We start from the raw sequence: 20,578 nt of genomic DNA, 5'->3' as shown, positions 1-20,578 counted from the left end.
AGACAAAATACAATATGATGCATTGTGAAGACTTGAATGCCACTGATTGATACACTGACATTACAGTTTATACAGGTAAACAGTGGTATCTAGCGTCATACCAGTCATAATTTTAGTAAAACGTGTGTGGTAAACCTAGTGTTCATTCTAGCACCCTGCACCGTTCAAATCCTGTGTAGTTCCTCTTTCCTGCCTGGGGTGTCGCTCTCTGCTCCGGTGCTTCTTAGCACACACAGGTCTGTATCACAGCACTGAGTAACAGATCAGAGTGTGCTGAGAAGCATCACAGCAGAAAGCGACACCCCAGGCAGGAAAGAGGAACTGCACAGATTTTGAAAGGTGCAGGGTGCTAGAATGAACACTATAACCCTAGTGTATATGAGGCCTAGAGCATAGCAATCTGTTGCTGGAGTCAACTGCTTTCCACTAATCAAAAAAATAAGATTTTACTTACCGATAAATCTATTTCTCGTAGTCCGTAGTGGATGCTGGGACTCCGTAAGGACCATGGGGAATAGCGGCTCCGCAGGAGACAGGGCACAAAATAAAAGCTTAAGGATCAGGTGGTGTGCACTGGCTCCTCCCCCTATGACCCTCCTCCAAGCCTCAGTTAGGATACTGTGCCCGGACGAGCGTACATAATAAGGAAGGATATTGAATCCCGGGTAAGACTCATACCAGCCACACCAATCACACCGTACAACTTGTGATCTGAACCCAGTTAACAGTATGATAAACGCAAGGGAGCCTCTGAAAAGATGGCTCACAACAATAATAACCCGAATTTTTGTAACAATAACTATATACAAGTATTGCAGACAATCCGCACTAGGGATGGGCGCCCAGCATCCACTACGGACTACGAGAAATAGATTTATCGGTAAGTAAAATCTTATTTTCTCTGACGTCCTAGTGGATGCTGGGACTCCGTAAGGACCATGGGGATTATACCAAAGCTCCCAAACGGGCGGGAGAGTGCGGATGACTCTGCAGCACCGAATGAGAGAACTCCAGGTCCTCCTCAGCCAGGGTATCAAATTTGTAGAATTTAGCAAACGTGTTTGCCCCTCACCAAGTAGCTGCTCGGCAAAGTTGTAAAGCCGAGACCCCTCGGGCAGCCGCCCAAGATGAGCCCACTTTCCTTGTGGAATGGGCTTTTATTGATTTTGGCTGTGGCAGGCCTGCCACAGAATGTGCAAGCTGAATTGTACTACAAATCCAACGAGCAATCGTCTGCTTAGAAGCAGGGGCACCCAGCTTGTTGGGTGCATACAGGATAAACAGCGAGTCAGATTTTCTGACTCCAGCCGTCCTGGAAACATATATTTTTAAGGCCCTGACAACGTCAAGCAACTTAGAGTCCTCTAAGTCCCTGGTAGCCGCAGGTACCACAATAGGTTGGTTCATGTGAAATGCAGAAACCACCTTAGGTAGAAATTGAGGACGAGTCCTCAATTCCGCCCTGTCAGAATGAAAAATTAAGTAAGGGCTTTTATATGATAAAGCCGCCAATTCTGACACACGCCTGGCTGAAGCCAAGGCTAACAGCATCGACACCTTCCATGTGAGATATTTCAAGTCCACAGTGGAAAGTGGTTCAAACCAATGTGACTTTAGAAAACTCAACACCACGTTGAGATCCCAAGGTGCCACTGGAGGCACAAAAGGAGGCTGTATGTGCAGCACCCCTTTTACAAATGTCTGAACTTCAGGTACTGAAGCCAGTTCTTTCTGGAAGAAAATCGACAGGGCCGAAATTTGAACCTTAATGGACCCTAATTTTAGGCCCATAGACAGTCCTGTTTGCAGGAAATGAAGGAAACGACCCAGTTGAAATTCCTCTGTAGGGGCCCTCTTGGCCTCACACCACGCAACATATTTACGCCAAATGCGGTGATAATGTTTTGCGGTTACGTCCTTCCTGGCTTTGACCAGAGTAGGAATGACTTCTTCTGGAATGCCTTTTTCCCTCAGGATCCGGCGTTCAACCGCCATGCCGTCAAACGCAGCCGCGGTAAGTCTTGGAACAGACAAGGCCCCTGCAGTAGCAGGTCCTTTCTTAGAGGTAGAGGCCACGGTTCGTCCGTGAGCATCTCTTGAAGTTCCGGGTACCAAGTCCTTCTTGGCCAATCCGGGACCACGAGTATAGTTCTTACTCCTCTCCTTCTTATGATTCTCAGTACTTTTGGTATGAGAGGCAGAGGAGGGAACACATACACTGACTGGTACACCCACGGCGTTACCAGAGCGTCCACTGCTATTGCCTGAGGGTCCCTTGACCTGGCGCAATATCTGTCCAGTTTTTTGTTTAGACGTGACGCCATCATGTCCACCTTTGGTTTTTCCCAACGGTTTACAATCAGGTGGAAGACTTCTGGGTGAAGTCCCCACTCTCCCGGGTGAAGGTCGTGTCTGCTGAGGAAGTCTGCTTCCCAGTTGTCCACTCCCGGAATGAAAACTGCTGACAGTGCTATCACATGATTTTCCGCCCAGCGAAGAATCCTTGCAGCTTCTGCCATTGCCCTCCTGCTTCTCGTGCCGCCCTGTCTGTTTACGTGGGCGACTGACGTGATGTTGTCCGATTGGATCAACACCGCCTGACCCTGAAGCAGAGGTTTTGCTTGACTTAGGGCATTGTAAATGGCCCTTAGTTCCAGAATGTTTATATGAAGAGATGTTTCCATGCTTGACCACAGGCCCTGGAAATTCCTTCCCTGTGTGACTGCTCCCCAGCCTCTCAGGCTGGCATCCGTGGTTACCAGGATCCAATCCTGAATGCCAAATCTCCTAAACTAAACTTTTATTCTAAGCAGCTCAGGAGAGCCACCTAGATTGCACCCTTCTCGGCCGGGCACAAAAATCTAACTGAGGCTTGGAGGAGGGTCATAGGGGGAGGAGCCAGTGCACACCACCTGATCCTTAAGCTTTTATTTTGTGCCCTGTCTCCTGCGGAGCCGCTATTCCCCATGGTCCTTACGGAGTCCCAGCATCCACTAGGACGTCAGAGAAACAAACAATCTGGAATCCATCTCTGTATGCCAGCAGCACTTAAAGGAAACCCACTGAGCCACCTATTACTACAGCTAAGACATCTGCCTTTGTCCAAGGACTGTGCATTATATCTATGTGAATAGGTAACACCAGCTGCTTGTATTTTCTAAGTACCTGCATATTGGAGTATATGTATTATTTCTAAGTCCGTAATCCAAGTTGTGGAATATAACCTTGTTGACAGAACTGCACCATTTATCTTACGATTGTCAGATTAGTGCATTGTATCTTCTTTTTATATTATAAGTGTATGTGATTGTTTGTATACTACATAAAAAGTTCTTTTTTTTATTAAATCTCATCCATCATCTGATTATTTTTAGATAAACAACATAGCACCGGTCCTATTTCATTAATTACCTTATATTATTGTGGGGCTGACGCCCCTTTCCGGCTGCTGTTGACAGGGCGTTGAGATACTTGTTTAGATCTATTTTATGAGGCCTAGAGGCTGTCTAGTGTTTGTTTGTTTGCAAATATGCCCAGGACATGCCCCATAACCTTATAAAAACAGATTTCATAGAAGATTCTGGACAAATTGACCAATCATTACACTGTGAGAGTCCATGTCCTTAAAGATCAAGCCACAAATATATGTTCCAGCAACACTAAAATCTGGGTTGGCTGAATCCTCTCTGGCACAGTCCATTTACAATGCAATACAGTAATTTGTCTCCGTGTGACTGGCACAGGCTCTCCACCTCATGTGATGCCAGCACAATATCCATGGAAGATATCATTTGAGTGGGACAGAAAGAGGTTTAAGTGACTAAAGTAACCTAAACAGCTACATACTCTAACCAGGCACTGAAACCAAATCCCCACACAGCACACACCCAGTACAATACCACAACTATGGCCTAAACATAAAAATATTTACATTTTCAGAAGGCCTGAAGAAGTAACCAAGTTTTCCAGGACACTGATGAAAGGAGTATTAGTGCTATGTAAACATGTATAATCGATGTGACCCTCAAGGGAGAAAGGTCAAGAGATATTTGGGAAAGGTTGGTCTGTCTGGAATTACATGAAGTCACTTATTTGCTTTCTACAATGTTAACTTATTTCCAAATCTTACTGCTCTAGAAAGAGACAACAGCATTTATATCTTTTGTAAAGCACTGTGTGTGTGGCCGCTGTACACGTACCTGGTAGGTCAGCCCAGTGGGACCTCGGGACTGGAAGTACAGGTAGGACTGGAACAGCTCCAAATAACAGTCACTAATATCCTGAAAATAAGGAAAAATAGATTGAGAACAATGAGCAGTATTAGCCAGAAAATCCTACTAGACAGGATAGACCAGTCTCTGCTTACAACTCCCACCTGACTGTAGTGGGCCACCAGAGATAATATTTCAGCTACAAAGTACTTTCAATAAGGCAACACGATTATTGTAAAGCAAGCTACTGGGGGTGAAACACCAAAGTGAAAAGAACACCCCCAAGCCAAATTGACTATATTAACTCAAAGTACTATGCACAAAACACAAAAATACTTATGATTTTATTTTTTTTTATTTAAAAAAAAGAGGGGGGTGGCAACATTTTTCAATAGGCCAGACTACCTAGAAATAAACAAATGCACAAATAAATGACAGGACATTTATTTTAAAATCTGCTACACAAGATGCTATTTTGGAGGCAGAATCAACATTTATGAGAACCCAGCCTATCAATTCTGGGTTCTGGAGATGGCTCCCTCCCCTCTGTGCATGTGACTGGTTTTAATATGTTTAGTGTTTGTAATGTTCAATATATATTTACTAGGCGCTCTTCACACCGTTGAAAGGGGCTACGCCCCCTTAACCCCTGCAGGCGTTGCTGGGGTTCAAGATTTGTATTATATGGAGTATTACCTGCATTCCTAGGTTTGTTAGTGGTTAAATATTGCACGATGAAAGGGCTTCCGATGGTGAAGGGGGCGTAGCCCCTTGCAACGGCGTGAACAGCGCCTGCAGGGCACGATGTACAGAATGTAGCGGGTGTGGGGGGGGACCGCGGATGAGGCAGGGAGTATGTAGATGCTGCGGGTGGAGGGGGGGTGCGGGACCTATAACTATGTGATTGTATGTGTAACAATATATAGGACACGGATAAGGATGTATATGATATAGACATACCCGCATTAAGAGGTATATGGTGTCATTAGACACAGAGGGGAGTGCTGATACAATGAGGAACAGGGGCAGCTGTGTCGTCTCTACACCGTCCGATCCTTCAGGTGTAGCAACGCTGGGCGGTAGGGAGGGGATGCATTGACGCGGGCGGTAGGGAGGGGATAGAGAGACGCGGGGCGGTAGGGAGGGGATACAGAGACGTGTGGCGGTACGGAGGGGATACAGAGACGTGTGGCGGTACGGAGGGGATACAGAGACGTGTGGCGGTACGGAGGGGATACAGAGACATAGGGAGGAGGGGATACAGAGACGCGGGGTGGTAGGGACGGGATACAGAGAGGCGGGGCGGTAGGGAGGCGATAGAGAGACGCGGGGCGGTAGGGAGGGGATAGAGAGACACGGGGCGGTAGGGAGGGGATACAGAGACGCGGAGCAGTAGGGAGGGGATAGAGATGTGGGGCGGTAGGGTGAGAGACGCGGGCGGTAGGGAGGGGATACAGAGACGCGGGGCGGTAGGGACAGGATACAGAGCTACGAGGTGGTAGGTAGGGGATAGAGAGATGCGGGGCGGTAGGGTGGGGAGAGACGCGGGCGGTAGGGTGGGGATACAGAGGCGTAGGGAGGAGGGGATAGAGAGACGCGGGGCGGTAGGGAGGGGACACAGAGGCGGAGCGGCAGGGAGAGGATACAGAGACGCGGGGCGGTAGGGAGGGGATAGAGTGACGTGGGGCGGTAGGGAGGGGATACAGAGACGCTGGGCGGTAGGGTGAGGACACAGACGCGGGGCGGTAGGGAGCGGACAGAGAGACGCGGGGCGGTAGGGAGGGGTCAGAGAGACGCGGGGCGGTAGGGAGGGGACAGAGAGATGCGGGGCGGTAGGGAGGGGACAGAGAGATGCGGGGCGGTAGGGAGGGGACAGAGAGACGCGGGGCGGTAGGGAGGGGACAGAGAGACGTGGGCAGTAGGGAGGGTCCCCAGTGAGGAAGGTGATGAAGAGAGGGGGAAGTAGTGGAGGGGGTGGACACCAGAAGTGGAGACTTGTGTAAAGTGGCGACCAGACATAGATACAGTGGGTAGGATGGCCGGAGGGACTCACCGTTGAGGCTGTGGGCAGCTGCTGCAGGCTGGTAAACAGTCCACTATCCAGAGGCAGTCTGTGCTACTATTACACACATCCCCCCCCCCCACCCATCCTGCTCGTGGAGCGTGGTGCCCAAAAAGGGGCGTGACCTAATGTAAAAGGGGCGTGGCCTTGTGGGTATTTTCTCTCTCGCTCCGGGGGTGTATCCAGCTTGCCTGAAGATGCTGGCAGCTCCCGGAGACTGGAGTGTGTGTGCCGGCTGTGTGACAGGAGGCGAGTGCTGCAAGAGATTATGTCACTGCAGCACTCGGCTCCTGTCACAGCAGGAGAGCTGACAGCTGGATGTGTGCGGAGGAGGCGGCGGGTCTGTGTACGCAGCGCAGGGAGGGCTATGAAAGCCTTCTCCTGCGCCACCCGTCCCTCCTAATGTCTATGCCTGTGGCAGCAGCTTTTGTTCCCCCGGCGCTGCGGCCGGGGAGCCGGAGTTGCTGATGGCGGAGGGGGGAGATGGACAGGCAGCAGGACCTATCACGCTGCACATGTGACGGGCTCTGTGACTCCGCCCACCGCTGTGACTCCACCCAGCGTTAGGGTCAGGCACAGAGTCACAGATTTGGCCTAATATATATGAGATGTATTTATTGTTAATGGTAAAGAAAAAAAGCAGGTTGTATAATGAAAAGAAACAAAGGGTTAAGGGTATTATGACCGCAAATCACAATCTAATATACTAGATATGAGCTCAAGGTCCGAAACAGATAAGTAATCGGAAATGAGTCAAAGGTAGTAACACAGGGAGTACACAAGTGAGGAGGGCAGGAATACAAGTGAGGAGGGCAGGAATTGTAGGAAGTAATGATATATCTGGTGTATAACACAGAGTTTATGTAAATAGTAGCTAATTCCATTAACCCCTGTTTAAACACTCGGTCGAAACCAGCAAAAGGAATAACTGGACCAGACTATATGCAAAAAGTCAGTTTGATTCCTCTTTTACACAGCAATGTCCCTATACAAACCATCCTGAGGCACATACCACACATTTCTACACTTTATGGCAGGCATTCCCAACCTCGGTCCTCAAGGCACACTAAGTCCAGGTTTTAGTGATATCCATGCTTGAGCACAGGTGACTTCATTTGTACTTCAGTTATTCTGATTTAACTATCTGTGCTGAAACCTGGATATCACACAATCCTGAACTATTATATCCCTTTCCACTGCTGCAATAACTTGGGTTATTGCTGGGTCTACACAGGTCGATGCTCAGTGTAAAAGGGTGGTTGAAAAATAACCCAGGTCGAGTGACGGCACAACCCGGGTTATACTTAAAAGCTGCTGATTGGCTGTTTATGCAGAGGTCCACCTCAAGTGAGTGTCTGTGAGTGACATGCAGGGCAGATATGGGTTCAGTGTAATACCCCTTTCACACTGCCATAAATATCCTGGGTTATTGCACATGGACGCGCAGCAACTCGGGATATTGTGCAGTGTGAAAGCACCCTGTTGAAATTACCCAGGTCGATTGACTCTGTATTTCATCCTGTGTAGCTAGCAGGGTTGAACACTGGTTCAACCCAGCTCACGGTGCAATGTGAACGGGTATCCTGTGTTAATGCAACCCAGGACCCGTTCACACCATAGGAAGAGCCAGCGCTTGGAGAAGATCTCATCTAAAAAGCGCCGGCTCGGGACTCATCAGCGGTGATGGCACCAACACGGCAATAAGCCGGGTCAGGCTGCCAGTCTAACAGGGGTCTTAGCCGGGTCGATCCCAGAAAAGACCTGTGTACAAAATCCTGGGTGTGACCTGGCAATGCCTGAATAACCTGGATCCAAGGTGTAGTGTAAACGGAGTCTGACCTGGGTGGTAACAGTGTCTGGAAACTCGGGTCGCAGCTGGCTTTTTGGTGGAAAAGTGGTAAGTGGAATTATCTCATGGTATGGAAAAGTACCACTTAATGAACCAATGGCAAGTGTCAGATGCCACAACACAAAACCAGATTTTAAATGTTGTATTCTCCAGTGTTTTTATTTCTTTCTTATAGGCAATAGTCTCTGGCTGATTTCCAACACTATACTGAAGATGAAGTTAATAAAATTAAACAAAAAAACAAATCTGGAACTTTAAAGTTCAAAATACATGTATTACTAGGATTCACAATGGTTTTATTTACCTGGCTGTGCTGGAAACGGAACCTGACCTTGGAATAATGAATCATTTGCCCCATATTGCGGACAATGGTTTTCTTCTTTCCCTTACGGAAGATGCTGAGGAATCTTTGGTCCACATTATCCTTCTGCACATCACTACCAATGTCCTGTGAAGAGAGAATTTGTTACAGACTTAATATACCATTGTAACATTTTATGAAAGGTTTAAGTTTGCATAAAAATCCAGCTATTACTTTACAGCGCTGAAAGGGTTATATCCCATAAGGCATCTTGATGATGAGATTTCTGTGGTCACTTGGATCGTGTTCAGCACAGTGAACTTAAGTGATCCTGTGTTTAGTTTCAGATCAGTATGCAGGTCCTGTCTGCGCTCTTTCCTTGACAGTGGCCCAGTAAGCTGAAAGCCTTTCTTTTTGCAATGGCTCAAAGGTGGTCTCAACAAGAGTGCAGTGTTTCCACATCAATCAATGGGTTGGGTTTCTTATTGCATGTCAAATCAATAGTCACACTAAACATGCCTGGTAAAATGGGAATATGGCTCAGTTTTTATTGGATCCTGCTTACTGGCTTCCTAACCTGATTTTCTACAGTTGGGATCTACTGTATCACTTTCTGAGGGCAGATGGATTAGAACAGGGTTTAACAACCAACTATGCATGGAAACTGGGGATACAGATGTACAGTAACCCACAACTCCAGCTGCACCCACCAAGGTATTTGTTCATTGGGCATAAAGGTTATATCCGGAATAACTTCCGCTCAAGCGCAACTAGCTCGAATGAGACAACATTTAGCACTGTAGAAGATTCTGAACCACAACTCCCATGGCTACTTAGCCAAACGTCAGCTATTCATCATGGAAGATTTAACTCTGATACAGTGTGAGCGCTGAAGGATGCCCAAGCCTGATGCAGGTGCACTAAGGAAACAATTTACCTGCAGACCTCACTCGCTAGACAATAGTCAGACGAATCACATGCCACACCTCATGTCTGCTGATAATCATCTCTCTCCACCAGATGACAGACGGATTTGCTGTCAAAATGTTAACAGATTAAGAAAAACAAATCTCCTCTGTATGAAAGCAAACAGAACGGCGGCATATAAATAGTGTTTAGGAAGAACTGCTCAGTTCACTGGCTTCCTATAGAGAGAAAAAAACATAAAGCCATGGCTATATACTAAACGTCAGAGGCTAGGCAGCTGGAATCACAGATAATTACACTGTGGTTATGTTTGTTATATGTTATAGATGCACACAGATGAAATGGCGGACAGACGGGAAAACAGGGCATACATAGAACGGGATGTAGTTGTGTGACCAAATACCGACGCAACAGAGAACTTATACCTTAATGGGAAAAGGTGACGAGTTAGTGTGGCTCAAGATGGAGACTGAAATAGTTGTGAGGGTGTAGCAGTGTGAGTTGTATAGGTGGGGGAAGGGAACTTACAGTTAGGGAGAGTCTGATTGGGAGTGGTAAGGAATTAGAACAGTTGGAAGCAGCACTGGAGAGGTCTAGCAGGCTGAAGGGAGAGGTGGTGATCAGAGATGAGGCACAGATCTGATGCAGATCTAAAAGGCTATAGCATTCGAGACTTAAGGTGGGTACACACATGTGCGATTTTATGCTGATCAGGTTAACATTCCCGATCAGTAGAGCAGTGTGTCCCCGGCTTGACCTGCTCCTGACTTCTGTACACACACACATACGATTCGGACGTGAACTGTATGTGTTTTGACGGGCTTCTATGGCATCGGGTGGTCAGCCCCTTAAAAATTAAACTGTACTTTAAAGAGTACATCGATCCCAGCTGTAGCAAAGGCAATATCGGGAGAACGGACCGACAATTATAGAGGTGTGTACCAATCTTAAGAAGGGCTTGTGTTGCTGATGGCTTTGTAGTTAGAGTTTAGTCATCTGAATTCCATTTTGGGGCATAAGGGGAGCCAGTGTAGAGATCTGTAGAGACTGGCACAGCAGATGTGGAACAAGAGGAAAAATTTTTTACTGACGCAATTAGAATGGACTTAAGTAGTGATACATGGGCAAGTATTATTACTGCTTTGCCCTTGGTGCTAGTTCCCAGTTTTTATATATATTATAATATATATATATATATATATATATATATATATATATATACACTGAATATGGTGAAATCTAGCAGGTCGGGATGTAGTCAAATTGGATTGTGGGGATTTCAGTCAATTGTCCAGTATTGCTTGGAGTGAAACGAAATGGACAGCAAATAAAATTAAAAAATAAAACGGAAAAAAAAAACCCATCGTGGTTATCCACCTGACAGTACCTACAATGTAACCAACATATATGAGGTTGCTCTTTCCACTATTTCCATGCTGATTTCTGCAGACTGACAAAGTAACAGCACTCAGAGTGACATGTGGGGTTTATCAAGCCATGTACTGAATTATTCAGTTCCTGTCACGATAATTATTGCCAGGATACCTTAATTAATTTGCTGTTAATACCTGATCAAGTTCAGAAGTTCCCTCCTATGTATGTTGCTGCCTGTATTATGTGAGCTAGGTTGCCAATTTTCACATGTAAAACTTCCTATATGAACTATTCCATCACTGCCACGTCTCTTTGACTGGGTGACAGCTGCGCACTCTACCCACTCTGTAGGTGGAGAAGTGATATGTAAGTAATGAAGGAAGGACTGGCAGAGTTCACTATGGTCTCACAGGTCAGTAAAAATGTATCTTAAATGAAAATACCTTGTAATAGGTTAAATGTACGTGCAGACGTTTTGATGCTAAGGGGTAAATTTACTAAGATGGGAGTTCTATTTAAGATGGGGTGTTGCCTATAGCAACCAATCAGATAATCTTTTAGAAGGTGCTAAATAAATGAATAGTAGAATCTGATTGGTTGCTATGGGCAACATCCCATCTTAAATAGAACTCCCATCTTAATAAATTTATCCCTTAGAGCAGAGGTTCCCAAACCGTGTGCCGTGGCTCCCTGGGGTGCCTCGGGACACTTGCAGGGGTGCCCTGGGTTGGTGATCCAGGACCAATTCAAATTATTCATGGTCAATATAATAGGCAAAACCAGTGCTGGTGGCTGCCAGTCATAAAATATGTGGCCAAACAGAAGCAAATCTTGTCCCTCACCACACAACTGACCCTAAGGATGACATATAAACGCAATCTACTTTATGTAATATGTCTTTCTAAATTTCTCAATAAGAAATTTTTGGCCTAGAGGTGCCGTGAAAAAAATTCTGATATTCTAGGGCGCCGTGATTCAAAAAAGTTTGGAAAACACTGCCTTAGAGGGGCAAACACACAGCCTATAAAGTGTATAAGGTGTCATATTACTAACTTAACGAGACAGGATGGAAGAGGTAGGCTTAGTGTGAAGAACAAAATATAAAATTTTTAATTTTACCTGATAATACTTTTTATTTTAAATGTAGGGATAGCTACAGATGTTTCCTTATACACCTAGCATCTATACGCCATACGCCACGAGATGCCCAGCGCAACTGAGACAATCCGAGAGATGCACATTCCATCTTTCTCTTTGAACTTGGGGGCTAATTCAGACCTGACCGTAGCCGCTACGATCAGCCATCCTGACATGCGGGGGGACGCCCAGCACAGGGCTAGTCTGCCCCGCATGTCTGGCCCTCCCCCCGCCGCATGGGTGCGATAGCATCGCACGGCGTTGATGCTATTGCACCCGGCGACCAAGTCCCTTCCTGCACAGCATTGCTGCGCTGGTAGGTGACTTTTCAGCGCGCCCCAGGTCGCAGCGGCTGCGTGTGAAGTCACGCAGCCGCCCGCCCTCCCGCATGGACTGGGCACGCCTGCATTGCCAGGACCATGCCCCCAAAGCGGCGGACGAACGGCGCCGTCCCACCCGGCGTACGCGTAGAGGCGATCACTGGGCTGAGATACCGATTGCATCTCTGGCATGCGCAGTTCAGACCTGATCGCCCGCTGTGCGAAAACGCACAGCAGTGATCAGGTCTTAATTAGCCCCTTGGTTTTATCCGAATCACAGACACAGCCAAGCACCACTCACCGTGCACTCTGGGCTGGGCCTGAATTAGTATAAAACGTGTACAAAGATGACGCACAACTGAACTGGTGTGAGAAAAAAAAAAAAAAGGCTACTACACTGTAGCACTTGCTATACAGATTCTGACTCAGTCGCACACAGATGTACAAATGTCACACATCCAATGACCAGTGTAATTTAGCAGTAGTTTTGTCGCTTCCAGTTCTTTTATTTATGTGAATAAGATGAACATTTTGAGCGAGAAATATGCTACGCGCGGTCGAGACGTCCCCGACTGAAGCCACAGTGTATGAGGACACATCAGTATCAACTAAGAGACTAAAATTCACATTGCAAGAGTCTACACACTGGAGGTCATTCCGAGTTGTTCGCTCGCAAGGCGATTTTAGCAGAGTTGCTCACGCTAAGCCGCCGCCTACTGGGAGTGAATCTTAGCATCTTAAAATTGCGAACGAAGTAATCGCAATATTGCGATTACACACCTCGTAGCAGTTTCTGGGTAGCTTCAGACTTACTCGGCATCTGCGATCAGTTCAGTGCTTGTCGTTCCTGGTTTGACGTCACAAACACACCCAGCGTTCGCCCAGACACTCCTCCGTTTCTCCGGCCACTCCTGCGTTTTTTCCGGAAACGGTAGCGTTTTTTCCCACACGCCCATAAAACGGCCTGTTTCCGCCCAGTAACACCCATTTCCTGTCAATCACATTACGATCGCCAGAACGATGAAAAAGCCGTGAGTAAAATTACTAAGTGCATAGCAAATTTACTTGGCGCAGTCGCAGTGCGGACATTGCGTATGCACATTAAGCGGAAAATCGCTGCGATGCGAAGATTTTTACCGAGCGAACAACTCGGAATGAGGGCCACTGTAAGATCAGGGAGGACTGCACTTGCTAAACTCAGACTGCAAACCAAAAAATAAATGTCAATAGCTGTTAGTTTTTGGAATGTGTAATTGGGTGTCACACACCCTGTAACAGCAATCCACAATTACACAAGTGTTATACATCTGCAATTGTCAGGTTCCCCAAACTTCAGTCAAGGCCTGGCAATAGCAACTGGATTAACTGTGCACTGGAATGTTGATCAAGAGAGAGAGAAGGACAGCCCATCCCACCAAGGAATGCCCTTTGCAGGGAATGGGCAAACTCCATTGTACAGAGTTACAAACTGCTGCTCCTCTAGGATGATTAAACAGGATTATCGGAAAACCTTGGATACACAGACTGTGGACCACAATCACGCAACAGAAACCAGAGGGTGTTCCCACAGTGTGGAGAGTCATATTCTGGCAAAATGATTAGATTTTTGAAAGCATCTATCATCACCCAGGGAAATATCGCAGTCCTGTAGATTGTAACCTCTTTGGGCAGGGTTCTCATTCCTGGTTACTTAGGTTTATGCACATGTTAAAGCCATGTCATTGCTATAATGCCCTGTATGTATGGCTTACTCTGTATAGCACTGTGGCTGCAAAAGTGATTTTCCTAAAACACTGAACCTTACCGGACGCAGAGGAGCAGCACAAAACAGCTTTACATGCATCTCAGTGATTATTATTTATTACCTGTTATTTATATAGTGCACACATACTCCGCAGCGCTGTACAGACAATATTTGCCCATTCACATCAGTCCCTGCCCCAGTGGAGCTTACACTCTATATTCCCTAACACATGTATCCGCAGACATTCATGCTATGGTTAATTTTGTTGGGAACCATTCAACCTACCAGTACATTTTTGGATTGTGGGAGGAAACCAGAGCACCCGAAGGAAACCCACGCAAGTACGGGGAGAATATACAAACTCCACACAGTTAGGGCCATGGTGGGAATCGAACCCAGGACCTCAGTGCTGTGAGGCAGTAATGCTAACCATTACACCATCCATACTGCCAATTACACCATCTGTGATGCACTTTTAATGCATTTTCCATGAATGTTTAGCAATACAATCTATTGTACTCAGAGCACATGACAAATGAGTATTCATGATAAAAGTTAAAAAACGCCATTAATAATTTAGAATATATTCGAAGAAAAAATGCCAACAGACTAGTCATCCTATTTTTAATGGGTGTGGTATAGAATATCTACAGTAATTAGATAGACGGGTGGTCTTCGGTATGCTGAATGTCGGGATCCCGGCGCACAGTATACCGGCGCCGTGAGCCCGACACTCGGCATACCGACAGCTATTCTCCCTCGTGGGGGTCCACGACCCCCCTGGAGGGAGAATAAAATAGCGCGCCACCGTGCCCGCAGCGTGGCGAGCGCAGTGAGCCCGCAAGAGGCTCCTTTGCGCTCGCCACGCTGTCGGTATGCCGGCGGTCGGGCTCCCGGCGCCGGTATGCTGGTCGCCGGGAGCCCGAGCGCCGGCATACCGTACTACACCCAGATAGACAGTCATTAGGTCGACCCCATATGGCCAACAGGGTCAAAATATCGACAATTTTTTTTAAGTGTTATGGGTGTCATTTTCTATGTTTCATCATATTTAACCATAATTATTGGAAACATACCCTCGCCACGCTTTGAGCAAGGTGTCTCGTTCCGCTACGGCTGCACTCAGCCAATCGTAGTCCCCATGGAAGGTAAATCAAGCAAAAGATGAAAAATATGCGAATCCCCCCCCCCCCCCAAAAAAAGAGAAAACACCACCTTGCGTCGACCATATGTCGTTCAACAATTGTCAGGCCGACCTTTTGAATCTGTTGACCTTTTCCTCTTTAACCTTTTGACCCTGTCGACAATATAGTGTCGACCTATTGACTGTCTATCTAGGCAATATACATTGGAACAATTTTAAATGTGCATTCCAGACGTTCATTAGAATTCCAAAAGTGCATTAGGGGACGGATTCTAAAAGCAAAGCAAAATAAACAAGTGAATTTCTGGACAAACCAGATGCAAAGCAAGTGGGGAGGATATTTGTTATTAATATTTTTGTATGCAGGGTAAATACTGGCAGCTTTTGCATGTAACCCACAAACACTAGATAGCTTCATTTTTACACTGCAATTTTGAACGGAGTTTAGACACACCCTGCTCAAATCTAAAACTCTCTGCACCCTTAAATCTGCCCCACCTGCAGTTAAGTATGGTTTTACCAAGGTGCAACACTAAGTGAGAGCAGCACTAATGAGGAAATGTTATATATAGAGATTTTGCAGTGGGATATAAAGCACCAATTCTTTTAAAGGCAATAGCCGGTTTTCAAAGGTATTTTCTAATCAGGGACGTTGAGTTTTGCCTTAAAAAAAATTTTTTTTTTAATTTGTAGCTTTAAATTCTACAGCAAAAATTGCAATATATTTGGGAAGAACACATATTTGTCCCACATAAAATATCCTATCCATGGAGTCCATCCTACATTCACACAGCAGTTATGTCTGGAACACTGATCATGCCCAGCAGGAAAAAAGGCTCTTCCTCACGCTTATTTTTTATGTTAGAATGTGGCAGCAGTTAAATAATAAGATGGACAATAGGCCCAAGCCAATTAAAGCAATGGAGTGTTGCAGATGGCTGCTCCTAAAGGGCATTTCAAGGACAAGTTTTACAGAAGCCACTAAAAACACCCTAGCAAGCATATTAAAGAGCTACAGTGATGGTACAAGTGAAAGGATGCATGACATACCAGTTACAAACTTTAATCACAGCCAGAGAAACACAGTCAAAATGTTTGTGGAAGGCCTCCAGTTCCCTACCAAAGGACTGCGTCTGTACTTATTACATGCAATATTTTTCATAACACGCATGTGCTAAAGCAGGTGATTTTTACCTTTAACTGAACTCTACAATGTTTGCTCTTTGCAGAATCAAAAACTTTTAAGAAAATGCAGTCTATTAATCCACACCTTGACCTAGTGACATCATGGAGGCATTTTATGAGTCAGATCACAAAATGGCTTCCTCTATGAAGACCTGGGACACGACAAGTGGTACATTTACCTCAAGGACAAAATTGCCCTGTAAAATTATTTATTATTATTTATTTATATAGCGCACACATACTCCGCAGCGCTTTTACAGAGAATATTTGGCCATTTACATCAGTCCCTGCCCCAGTGGAGCTTACAATCTATATTCCTTATCACATGTACACGCACACACTTTCATGCTAGGGCTAATTTTGTTGGGAGCCAATTACCCTACCAGTAGATTTTTGGATTGTGGGAGAAAACCGGAGTACCCGGAGGAAACCCACACAAGTACGGGGAGAATATACAAACTCCACACAGTTAGGGCCATGGTGGGAATCGAAACCCATGACCTCAGTGCTGTGAGGCAGTGATGCTAACCATTACACCATCCGTAATATAACGCTAAATAAAGTTTTAAAGTGTACAGAAAAAAAAAGGGGTAGTTTCAAGTTTAAAGATAAACTGGGTGATTTAATAATTATTTACATACATTAAGGTGGAGCGTGAAATAAACGTACATATTTTAGGGGCTACTCAGTAAACATTTACACTCATTAGAAAATAGTTTGCAAGGGGTACATTTTAAATAGTCCAGCTTCTATCTGAACAGTGATATGCGTGTCAGAGAATCCTGGGAACGGATTACTGCTTACTATTGTTATAGCCTCTATTTAGGGGCCCGGTCTAGAGGCTCCATTCCTGTGTCACATGCGGAGTTAACACCATCCCCCTCCCCTTTACTTCACATCCATGAAGCAGGATGGTCCTATTTTATTCCTGACTGCCAATTATGCAGAATGACACAGATCCTGTGCAACACCTTTACCTCTCAGTTTAAAAAAAGAAAGTTACAAGCAGAAGGAAATTGGCTTCCTAACACGTTTCTCCCAGCCGCATTGGAGCCACAGAGAGAGATACAAATGCGGTGGGAAAACAAAAAGGTGCTGCAGACTCAGCTCTCAGCACCGCTCACCCATGACTTCAAATAAAACAGATTAGTGCGACACCCTGGCTGATGGGGCGCTGCTCCACAGCTGGAGTGTGTGACATAGGTAAACACACATATTAATCTTCTGTAAATCAGTAAAAAACCATTTTCATGAAATAGAAGTCAGGCCACTGTTGTAAAACTTAAACTCTCACAAATGTCCCATATGTAAACATACATTTTTCTTGCATAAAGCAGCTGTATTATTCCTAATGAGTTTGTATGTTCCCATTTTCCAGGATCTATGTTATTGGAAAAAGAGCGTTGCAACATACTTTTGTTACACAACTTTTTTTTACTTTTTACAATACCCTTATGATTACATTTCAGGGAACATTTGATCACCCAGAGAGACAGAGACAATTTGGAAACAGGATCTTTCCAGAGCAATGAATCAGATCCGTACAGCATAGGTGAGTGACCCCAGCAGACATACAGGTACGTTCTCATACCACTCCTTTGTATGACAGAAATATGACTAAGCAACTGGCCTGCATAACATATAACTGTTATGACGTCAGACACAAGCAGCAATGATATTAACACCTCATCCACCTGGAAGAGTGTTTCATTAAATGAAATATGCTCGAGCTAGCATTGTCATCATAGTCATCCTGTTTTTAACTGCTCATGAAAGTATCCGGATAATTGGTTTTTAATTTGAAGGAGGATAGGAGTGCCTTCCATTAATGATAAACTCGCCCATCTGGTTCCGTGACTGGAGAAACGTGCCAAGATAATCCTTGTCCGCATATTTTGGTGAATTGCTGAATCACTTAGCACTAAGCGTAATTAACAAAAAATAAAAATGTAAGAGTCAGAATTAGTTTAAAAACATGGCAATTATAGGGTAACCAAGTATATGGATCTAAATTGCTTAGAACCTAAGCGCCTGTATGTATCAATGGGATCCAGTCTGAAGATCGACACTGTCTAGGTAGACAATGTTTAGGTCGACCACTAAAAGTCGACAGTCACTAGGTCGACAGGGTTGGAAGGTCGACGTGCTAGGTCGACCGGTCAAAAGGTCGACATGAGTTATTTTTTGAACTTTTTCATACTTAACAATCCACGTGGACTACGATTGGAATGGTAATCTAAGCAGTAGCGGAGCGAGGCACCTTTCGCTCACCATGCAAGGGGACACTGTGCACTAATTGGGGTTCCCGGCCCCTCTACAAAAAAAAATGACACCAAAAAACAACTCATGTCGACCTTTTAACCTGTCGACCTAGCACATGTCGACCTAGAAACCCTGTCGAACTAGTGACTGTCGACCTAAAAATTGTCGACCTAGACACAGTCGATCTAATGATCCACACCCGTATCAATAGCACATGCACGGCGATGTGCTGTGGGGTGCCAGTCAGTAACCTGACCGCTGGGATCCCGACTGCCAGCAAATTAACTATATCATGAAAGTGCGGCTTGTCAAACTTTGCCATCCAAAATTTCACCCCTTCATTTACCTTCCTGTCCGAGTAATGAGCGATCTCTGTTCAATACTTTGTATACTTGGGGGAGGGATTCAATTCTATGCCAGCAGCGTCCATTACAGTAAGTACTCTTTAGAAGATACATCACCACTGAGCTCATTCACAACTATCCTCTGGCACCCCACAACACATCGCCGTGCATTGAACAGCCTCCTTTACATAAAGACAGCAATTACTACAGTGCAGATACTACTGACTGGACAGCTGTCACCAAACCACAGCAACTATCCAATTCTCCATAGTGTGATGGGGATCAGAGTGTACACACAGCTCTCAGACAGAAAGCTGTTGACCCTCAGGACTGGAGCTCGAAGCATGTTTTTGCCACTAAAGGTTGTCCAGCGTAGAACATAAGCGCAGTGTGTTCTGCACCATAAGTATAGAATGAGCTCTTTTCATCACAATGTGTATACTGCGTTCTATAACAGAACATTTCCAAAGTGCTGTGTATATTCAGCTTTAGGAGATAAGCATTTTACATCCATACTGTAAAGTAATCTCACTTTCATTATTGGATGTCTGTAAGATGCAGGCTCAGGTAAACAGGATTTCCAATATGGAACTACAAGTACCAGCATGTCAAAGAATGGAAGGATACTTGTGGAATTGATCAATATTTGCTTTAGAGCCATAGCTTTTTTAACTCTATTAAAGAAAGAGTCGGATAAAAATATTATTTATGGATTTACTTCCTAACAGAGTCTTTTAAAGGGCCATCCTATACATAGATATTATTTCAGAATGATTTTTTCCGGGTCGCTCATTTGAAAATACCCCGCACACAGGTATGACAATGTGATCATTTACCATATCTGTTATATACAGGGAGGTGTTTACCAACTCTGAGAGAATGCACCTCCGAAGTGAAAGTCTGGCTCGCAGACAGCCAGGTCAGCACAGTTACATACAAGAGTCTGCACTACTCAGATATACTGCAATTAAACCACAGCACAGACACAGTGACTCATACAATGAAACCAGACAGGTGCTGGATTCCATTATCTCAATTGCTTTTTGTGCTATCGGGTTTATTCCACAAACTGTATATTATAACAACACGGGTCATTTAGGCAGATGGAATGTATACAAGTATGCTTTACAGTTCAAAGTATTTGCGAAACAGTTGCATTTTTTATGCAGCGTGCAGAGATTTTAAATAAAAATACGCCATCTGTTGGATGTAAATTTAGCATCTTCTAAGCCGATATCGACGCAATTTTTGCCAAATTCCAGCTAGGTATATGAATGAGGTTAGTTAAGCTCCTACATGTACAACATTTAGATTTAGCTTTGGGGACAATTACTTAAATTAGATTCAAGGATGTGTTCCCTGCAGATCCATGCACACCAGGCTTTAGCCCACATTTTTTAAATGGAAGCATATTGTGCTATCTGGGCACATTTTTGTGGATGTTACTGCAAATTGTCCATGTTTTGTTTTTTTAATAACTGAAGATCCAAAATAAAGCATCTATAAAATAAATGTACATTTTTTTTACTTTTCACTATATGCAAATTTCCATTTTGACCTAGGGGTCTATTCATAATGAAAACAAAAACAGAATTGCTACTTATCACTATACATCGCATTGCTTCGATGCGATGTATAGCTGTAATAAGTAGCAATTCATGTATACTCACCCTTCCGACGATGCACTGCGGTGTCTGGGGCTCCTGCGATGAGGTCTT

At 45.0% G+C, this 20,578-nt stretch overlaps 1 protein-coding gene across 2 annotated transcripts in view; it reads right to left on the bottom strand.

Annotated features, from left to right (window-relative positions):
- Nucleotides 1–20,578, bottom strand: part of PLEKHN1 (pleckstrin homology domain containing N1) — a 56,253-nt gene that overhangs the window by 30,769 nt on the left and 4,906 nt on the right. For both annotated transcript variants that reach the window (XM_063943133.1, XM_063943134.1), the window contains exons 3-4: nt 8,427–8,570; nt 4,200–4,280 (exon numbers count right to left, since the gene is read on the bottom strand). In XM_063943133.1, the coding sequence (XP_063799203.1) occupies nt 4,200–4,280; nt 8,427–8,570 (225 nt within the window). The remainder of the gene's footprint in view (nt 1–4,199; nt 4,281–8,426; nt 8,571–20,578) is intronic.

The sequence above is a fragment of the Pseudophryne corroboree genome, chromosome 10, assembly GCF_028390025.1.
Source record: "Pseudophryne corroboree isolate aPseCor3 chromosome 10, aPseCor3.hap2, whole genome shotgun sequence".
NCBI lineage: Eukaryota > Metazoa > Chordata > Amphibia > Anura > Myobatrachidae > Pseudophryne > Pseudophryne corroboree.
The sequence above is the reverse complement of the archived record's forward strand: the minus strand, read 5'-3'. Positions and strand labels throughout refer to the sequence as shown.